General features: G+C 37.0%; 2 protein-coding genes across 2 annotated transcripts; both read right to left on the bottom strand.

Moving 5' to 3' along the window:
* Positions 1–154: 154 nt before the first annotated feature.
* Positions 155–4440, bottom strand: rpl18 (ribosomal protein L18). The gene is made up of 7 exons (XM_079344413.1): positions 4333–4440; positions 3656–3742; positions 3431–3538; positions 2582–2680; positions 2331–2454; positions 927–996; positions 155–286 (listed from the first exon to the last, which is right to left on the bottom strand). The coding sequence occupies exons 1-7, from the start codon at positions 4333–4335 to the stop codon at positions 211–213; spliced, it is 567 nt and encodes a 188-aa protein (XP_079200539.1). The 5' UTR covers positions 4336–4440; the 3' UTR covers positions 155–210.
* Positions 4441–5752: 1312 nt separating this feature from the next.
* LOC306824318 (mpv17-like protein) lies at positions 5753–8140 on the bottom strand. Its single transcript, XM_079344414.1, has 7 exons — positions 8037–8140; positions 7760–7826; positions 7653–7677; positions 7095–7438; positions 6439–6509; positions 6310–6339; positions 5753–6192 (listed from the first exon to the last, which is right to left on the bottom strand). The coding sequence occupies exons 4-7, from the start codon at positions 7426–7428 to the stop codon at positions 6073–6075; spliced, it is 555 nt and encodes a 184-aa protein (XP_079200540.1). The 5' UTR covers positions 7429–7438; positions 7653–7677; positions 7760–7826; positions 8037–8140; the 3' UTR covers positions 5753–6072.
* Between the last annotated feature and the right edge of the window lie 920 nt (positions 8141–9060).

Below are 9060 nucleotides of genomic sequence, written 5' to 3'. Positions count from 1 at the left end.
ACAAGGTTTTCAAAGGTGGAAGAATAAGAGTTTAATCCATTTCTAAACCCTCTAATGTCTCTTTCTGCAGCATTTCATTCTGATTAAAATAATGTACCGCACTGAAGAGTTTGACAGGGTGTATAAGCATCCAACAAACACAAAGGGCAAATCATTTTGTACAGCCAATCTTTTATTTGTATCAGTTTGCATGGAAAACAAAGACACAGATTAGTTCTTGTAGCCACGGCTGGCTCTGCGACCACGAGCCCTCTCGAACTTCCTGCCCTTGGAGCGGATGTAGGGCCTGGAAAAGGAAGAGTTCAGAATAAATACATATGGCATCAAAAAAAGATATTTATTGACTAAAACTGAAGAGCTTAGCTTTATTCACCCCACATCAGTATTTGCATTTGAAATGCAAATGTTAAGACAGTTGTGAATGATACATTAATGGAGGAAATCTATGTGACTTTTATTTTTTAAGACTCTAGTATTGTGTACAGGTTTACTGTGATACTGGAACAGAAGGAATCAATCAATGTTATCCTTACTACATATGCATTGGTCAAAATATCAGAGAACACTCGTTCTACATTTTAGAAAGCCTACGCATCACTACACACAAAACCCAGTTATATCAGAAAACTTAGACAAAGCAAAACATTTTTGAAATAAACTGCTTTTCTATTCAGTTTTTTTTTTTTTTTTTTTTTTTAAATCTGTGAGCTGTTGGACTGATATTAATTAAAACAGTCCAAATTAAATTTGTAAGATCACCTAAATTATCAAGTAGGAACTGAGATCATGAGCATGTTAGATTGGACCAGTCAGTCTCCAACAGAAAGTGTTTGGCAAACATTTGTCATAATGACATTTTTTGATATCATATTCAGTGACATTCACAGTGTTTGTGAAGAGTCAGAAGACATCATCTGTTCACATACTTTGTGTGGCTGTGAGGAGTTCCAGGTGCCTTTCCAAAGTGTCTGTACACCTCTCTGCCTTTGCGGGGTCCTGAAAAGCAAATGTATAAAGAAAATTTAAGAGCAGTTACAAAAGCTTATCATCCTATAAAACTTTAAGATAGTAATAATCACACTACAATTCACAACATTTATAACAAGTAACATGTTGAGCAGTTTGCAGGAAAAACTCTAAAGGCTGTTCTCTGGAATCCTTAGAGAGAATATTGACTACTAAAAGGTTCAGTTCATGGAGCGGCTCATCTTTTGCTGCTCAAGTTACAGATGAATAAGATGTGAAGAATGTTGTGTAAAAATAGATCACTAGTATAACCGTTAAGATGACGTTTTTTGATTATGTAGAAATTGTTGAGCCGATGGGTGTTGAGAAAATAGTGCAGTGTAGCACCACTTAGTTTCTAGCTTCAGTGACCACCTCGAAGAGCAGACTAGTTATTTCAACTGAAAAGGACAAAAAAAACATCTGCCCTCATGTTTACAGGTGAACTGTCAATATAGGAGCTAAATTAGTTCATGAGATCAAAGATATGAAAGGATGTTTACAGAAGTCACATGCATTTGATGAGGATCTGGTAACAGCTTAAACTTATGAAGAAACCTGCCTTTAATCATCACACTGAATACAGTACCATGTTGTGTCTAATGACGGGAAGAAGACCTCAAGTCTAAAATAATATTCCTCCACCATTAAATGCAATTCAACAGAATTTCTGATATTAAGTGATTGACTGCCAACATTCAGGCCCAAACACAAGAAACCTCAGTTCAAGATTCCACTGTGTACCTATTAGCAAAGAGTACACTAAACAACTCTCAAATAGACCTGCAGTGTTTAATTTAAACCCTTAATATTAGCCTTCTAAGTTTGTTTATACAATAAAACATTTGAACAATATCTCAAGAATACAAAATAAACCATAAACGAAAATAAATTATTTTCCATTTCTTATGAGAGTAGCTCATTGTGAGTTTAGTTTTCATTTCTTCAATTTGATAAAATGTAAGAATGTGGAGTGAGAAAGCATTGTTTCTTTACATTAAATCATTTATCCTAATCCTGAAACACTCAGACCCCACAATGTGCTTATTACAAATAGTCAAATGACAATGACGTTCTTTATAAGTCTGCAGGTCTACTCTCCAAGCAAGAAGGAACCATCCGTTTGGTTTCCATCTACTAGTCAATCACAAAGCTTGCTATGATTAGTAAGTTAACATGTGTAACACTCGACGGCTGTGCTCAAACAGCACATGTGTAATAAACTTGATGTACATGTTTCACCACCAGATGACACAAAGTTGTGTTTGTGCTTAAATGTCATCATAGCATTAATGAAATGAATTTAAGTCTTCATGTGTCATTACCTGACAGCAGCACTGTGCCCTGTCCTTTGGGAGCAGCCAGAGCCAGCTGGTCAAAGGTCATCACCTGACCGCCTGCCTTCAGGATCCTGCGGCGGGCACCATCAGTGACCCTCAAAGCGCAGATCTGCATGACAACAAAAAGGGTGTTAGGACAATCTCAAAGACTGTGGTCAACGCACTACTTGAGTGAAGATCGTCATAGACTGAATAGACTAACAGATGACTTAAGTCTCTGTTACAGGAGGAGTTACCTTCAGCTTGGGGATTTCCTGAATCCTGACATCATCAGTGACAGATCCCACGACAACAGCGGTTCTGTTCTCACGGCCAGGCATCTTCATCTTTCGGATCTGGAAGAGAGAAAAATAATGTCAGAAATGTGCATGCAAAAGCCCATAACTGAAGAGCTCACAGGTAAACAGCGCTAATATCTGCACTCTTAATTCCTTACTGCACAGATCATGTATTGTTTTTATTCGGGATCAGAATAAGAGGAATTCTGGGGCACAAAAAGTATCTCGTCAACCCACTGACTCAGGACTGACTTTTTTTTTTTTTAAATGATACAACTACAATAACATTTAAAGTATAGACATTTTGAAACAATTCATCATAGTAGTTTTTTGTCCTGACGTTTTTAAGATCTGTGTGAAGACAAAGATGACACAGTGGAAGATTTAGTTTAGGCCGGTGCATACTGTAGCAGAGGACACATTTCAGACAAAGTAAACTGCAGTAGTTTAGAACCTGTTGTATAAGTAGTTTATTTGTTCTCTTTTACCTTTATCAGGAAAAACAGTCTTCTCATTGAAATTGTACACTGACATGTGGAGAGTATATGATTTCAAGAACACTGAAACAGTTCATAATGATTATGATTTCTGGATCAGAATTGATGCCGATGTGAGCTTTTAATGGGCATCAGCTAAAACAAGTGGGTGAAAAAAGGTTTATCTGATCTTACTTCGTCTACAATGCGTTCCTGTTCTAAATCCAACTACTTGCTTTACGTTACAACTTCCTCAAATGGCAAACATCTTTAGGAAAAGTGAATGCAGGATTAAACCACAATGGACAAGCAGGAGAGAGATTAGACGTACCAGACGAGAGATGGAGATAGGGGGCCTGTTGGTCCTGCTCATGAAGAGCCTCCTCAGGACAACCTTGTTGAAGGGAGCATTAGAGCGACGGGCCAGGAACCTGTACAACTGTAAGAACACAGCAGAATGATCAGATGTGACAGCTTTGAGGTTAACATTTACAAAGTATCAGAATGATAGAAGTCAAAACATGTGAATCTATATAAATAAATGGGTTTAAAATACCTTGACAAGGAGCCTCAGATAGATATCCTGGCTCTTCGGTTCTTTCCTGTGCACCTTACGGTCCTTGTTGTGTCTGATGTCGACTCCCTGGAATTGTTATAAAACAAATATCTTTAACACAAATTGACCATTTTGTGTTGTACAGTAAACAACTGTGTACATACACGTCACCTACAGACAGACCACTAATAAAAACATTTAACTATGGGTGGCAGAAAATGAACTATTGATGAAATTGTTTTTTTACCCTTTGGATAACTTTAAAAACAGCTAAAGCGTAAGGTTAGCACAGGCCGGTTCACATGTTGACACTCAGCAGCTAGCTGAATTCACCAGAGGCAAAGTGAAGCAGCTTGTCAATAAAAATATGGTACAACCCCACAAAAACTGATTTCAGGTCGGGGTCATATGACACACGTTTAAACCCAGAATTAAATTATTTTCAAAGGTCGACTCTAATGAACATGAGAGAATGTAGCGGCAGCACTAGTTAAAAAGGAGGGTGAGCTAATACGATTCATATCATCAAATAACACGAAATCATGAACCATCTGTGTCGTTTGTAGTGTTTAAAACCATCTCATGTAGACATATTGAAGGTGAGCTTTTGTAATTTAGCGGATGACCATGGATAGTCTAGCTATCGTATTTAAACATTTTCTATTAGCGGTACCTACCATCTTGGACTCAGAGCGAAAAGGGAAAAGGAAGAGCCGAGGTCTCGCGATAAACAGTGAGCTGAGATCTCAGGTTTCTGATTGGCTACAGAGAACGCGCTTCCTGCAGGTTAGAGTGAAAACAAGTAACGCTGTTTTGGGTTGTTGCCTCTAGTGGTAGAGACATGCAACACCGATGTAGATTATAATAATAAACGGTCAATTTAGATTTGTTTTCATATAAAGCATTGGCTTTGGGGGCTGAAAATTAATACATTATCGATGTAGGATCAAACCTGACCAATGATGTTTCTTTCTTTCTTCTTTCTGGTATCAAGCACAAGTGAATACACACTTTTCCAACTGGGCATAATATCTAAACTGTTAAACTCAAACAACTCAACCTCCGACCTTCCCGGCCCCCTATCGTGGGTGTGGGAGACAGGCGAGTTCAACGAAGGTCGCCCAAGGGGTGACAAGGGGTATCATCATTATTGCCACTATCATCCCTCGACTGGTTGACATCTTTTATCCAGATTAAGACAAATGCATGATATATAGCCTGGATTTATACGGATATCCATGGCGAAATTAAGTGAGTAAACCGGCAAAAACTCATCCAGCTTTCAAAAATCTGCGGCAACGTCGAGTGGCTACAGTGACGTAGGCTTTCATCATGTATGTAGTTTAACTTTCTTTCTAGTCAGTCCGTGATAGGCTTTTGCAGTGTAAATTCCCATCAAACACAATCACACCATTGTTTGTTTTCATATTTTTCATTGTTGACTGATAAAGAATGCAACATCATTTGCGTCTATGATGATATAATATTAAGTTTAACAAAAAAAAAAAAAAAAAAAAAAGATCTGTGCCTCAAGTGGGGGGGGCACAAGCATTTATGCGGGTGGGGCCGGCTCGCCTATAGCGACGGGTGTTTAGAAGTCAACTGGCATGAACAGTGGTGTATTATGTGTAATTAGTTTGATTGATATCTGGCCTTCATAGACAGTCTTCAGCATCATCTGATTGCAAAATACAAGTTTGTCTGTCAAAACCTATTTGTTATAATCCAATGCTGTGTGTGATGATCAGTCAAGCCTCTCAGCAGCCACAGAGCTGAGAGCTTCTGTTCACTGTCAAATAAAGGATCCAACTGAAAAAAAGTATGTTGGCATAATATACATTTATTGAACTCCACATTTATCAAAACCAATTTAATATAAAATAACACATTATTTAACAAAATTGGCAATAGATTAAATGTAAAGAAATTTGAAACATTTGAGAGCATTTACAATTAAAAAAATTTCACAATCAAGACATTTACCAAAAATTCACAATTTACAAAGTTTCATAATGACCTCTCTTTTCTTAAATTATATTAATTATATTGAATTATAAATATTATTAATAATTATTATTAATATTTATACTTTAACTATATTATTGGTGTAAAAACACAGTGACATCAACAAACCTAATCCATATCATAACATAACAAGTGTGGGAAGAAAAGTATTATTACACAGCAATGTTGCTCACTCTGTCTTTAGAGAATATAATTACAGAACACGCTGGATTGGTGAATCAACATTTTTGTTTACATTTTTGTTTTAGAGTCCTCTTTGTTTCCTCAGAAAATCCACTCTGCACCTAAATTCATCCTTTCAGTTATTCTAATTTGAAGTAAATATTTGTCAACCTCCATCATTTCTCGCACTAACATCTTTCCTTTGCATCATGGAGCCAAAGATCTTGGATTTATTCAAGTTTGTGATTAGGCTGCTTTCTAAGGTGACACAGGAAGATGGTGAAAGCTAGAGCGATACCTCCTAGAAATGTTGTCCGAGCCACAGGCGGGACCAGAGCGAAGTTTACTGCCTAATGAGGGAGGATATAATACACAAAGTTATATTATATTAAATATGCATCTAAATTTATGTGAGACTGCAGACACAACGTTACTTCAATTACAAAATAATACAAAAAATATATCACCTGCATTGTTGACCAAAATACCACTCCAGCCTAAAGAGAGGAAAAGAAATTAGAGACAAACAGGGAGAGGTTTGTTACTCAGCATTTGATGAATGAGTGATCATCTTAAATGGTAACCCTCGTGAGTACCTTGTAAGATGTCCAGAATTTCTGTCTCCAGTCTTCGAGTGGGTCATCTTTGCTTTCTAGTAAGCTCAAACCTATAATGTAGAGCTGGTTGTCAAAAGTTTGGCTTGAACTCGTTCAAAAAAAAAAATCAGTCAAGAAAAGAACCTTTCAGACCTACTTTGGAGGAAATAATAATTTAGAACTATTGTGAAACGTGTTTTAAAAACAACAACAAAATCAACACATCGGTTTGCAGATACAGTACTAAATAATTTCCCTGAGCATTATGGGTAAAATCATTTGTAAATATCAGAGTAAAAATTGTAGCTGAACCTTCCAAAATAAAGAGGAAAAGGTTTATTTTACAATTAATGAAGAAAAGCTAAAATAACTAGAATGCAAACGGGTAATATTCAGTAATGACAATGGTGATTGTCGCTCAGTAATCTGTTGAATATGAACATATTGACCATACAGTATATATCTCTCGAAACTTTCCTGATAGATAAGTCACTGAGGCCTGACTCATTCAGGGCACATCTCAGCTCTGCAGCAGATTTTAAACCAATAAAAGTGTTTTTAATGTAACACTCTGTGTTGGAGCTTCAAAAGATAATGTGCTTTTAACTGTTCAGTCTAAAAGGTATTTAGGAGAAATGAATTAGAATAATTCCTACCAATGTAAAATGCACTTATGGTTAGAGGAGCTGCTATTAGCTGATCCACCACAACTTTCCCTGTCACCGCCTTTACCCCTCCTCCTGGCAGCATCCTCTCCAACCCTTTCAGCCAGTGGTAGTTGAAGTTGGCATGGAAACAGAAGCCGACGGTCGCCACTCGAGCGGTCTGACACCAGTCAATGCCAGCTGACTCCTCAGCAGAAGATCCTGCCATGTGTTTCCCTCCCAGCATGCTCTGCTGTATGAGGTCAGCAGAAGCAAACAGTGTTGTGTATCCCAGGACGTTACTGATGTAAGGGTGGGCTTTGAATGCAGCCCAGACCCGACTCATGGTGACAAACCTGATCAGAGAGAGAATCAAAGCTGGATATTTTCAGAGTAAAGCAAATGGGTGTGACTGCTTTAACAAAATGACACTTTTGGGTTCATGGAGGCTTTAAATCAAATGTAGCTAAATAATGATCCTATAAATGTTGACCAAAATAAATGAAATAAAGCAAATTCAATAAAACAGGGGGTGTTGAATCAACATTTTCTCTGAAAAGGGAAACTTACCTTTCAGTTGAGCTCTTCTCACCCTCTGTTGGACAAGAGGGAGGAGGAGTGAAATTAATCTCATGTGGGTCACTCTGCACACCAATGAGGAAGCTTATTTTTCTCACCAGATAAAAGTTCACTCTGTTGCAGAGAACGTGAGATAAGACCTTTATCAGCCTGCTGAAGAGAAACCTGAGACAACACCACATGTTAGGATTGGTACAAACGAAAAAGGAATGGGGAATAAAAAATTCTGTCTTGCTGTCATGTGCAGTATAAGTGTCTGAGGTTTAGTGACTAAATGAGACATGGGCACACATTGTTTTTAAGACAGAGTAAGCTATAATAAAACATTTGTATGATTTTCCATGACGCCTGTGTAGACTAGTTAAACTCACTTACCACAGAGTTGTCCAACTTTGTGAAGTGCTAGCATTGAGACCACAGCAGGCAGTGAGTGAACTGTGCAGCACTCTGGTCAGAGACACATGGTGTCTCTATAAATAGATACCAATCCTTCAGAAAAGATTCCCTGCTACGAGTAAAGTGCTGAAGATGTTCAATTCCTTTCATTGTGTTGGAGAAAAAGACGATCATGCATTTAATGAGGCAAAACTTGTTGAATAATAATGTTTACAAGACATGCATACAACTGAACTCTACTCATCTTTAATTTTCTATAAGTTCATCATTTTGGTTTATCTGCAAACTAACTGTACTTTGAAAATGTTTACTGCTCTGTTCTCTGTTCTTTAGCAGTGAAATTTACAAAGTTGTTGCAAAATATATATATATATATATATATATATATATATATATATTCTTTTTTTTTCTTTTGGAGAGCTTGTACAAACAAAACGCATGTGAAATTGTTATTGGTTGAAGATTTGAAAAACAAAAAAGTAGTGCCTGGTCATATGTATTTAGTGGGGTAGATAGATAGATTCGATCTGTCGCGATAGATATAGACAACATTAATTGTGTTGAATTCTCAAATGGAAAAAGGAACACTTGTAGGAAATATAATGAAGACAACAAGGTCACCGCTAGTTTAATACAATGACACTCAAATTAAATCTTATTTGACTCTTGAATAAATAATATCAGCAGGTCTGTGTTAAAATTAGCCGATATATTCACTGGATATGCTGACATCGGCCTATGTTATTGGATTGCCAATTAATCAGTCTGTCTTTATAAAAATTGTGTTATAAATAATAAACTAAAACATAATCATAATGTTAAATCCTCACTAGGATATTAAGAGAGCAAAAGGTAAAATCATAGAGGTTAAAACATGTAAATGAACATTAAATCTGTTTATTCTGTATCTATCTCCCTTTCTCCTGTCTTTGTGGGAAGGACAGCCTCTCTTCTTTATCCACCTGCTGCCATAGATATGTAAAATTCTATACTTGGAAGGTGT

The sequence above is a fragment of the Symphodus melops genome (assembly GCF_947650265.1).
Source record: "Symphodus melops genome assembly, chromosome: 5".
In the NCBI taxonomy this organism is placed as follows: Eukaryota; Metazoa; Chordata; class Actinopteri; order Labriformes; family Labridae; genus Symphodus; species Symphodus melops.
The sequence above is the reverse complement of the archived record's forward strand: the minus strand, read 5'-3'. Positions and strand labels throughout refer to the sequence as shown.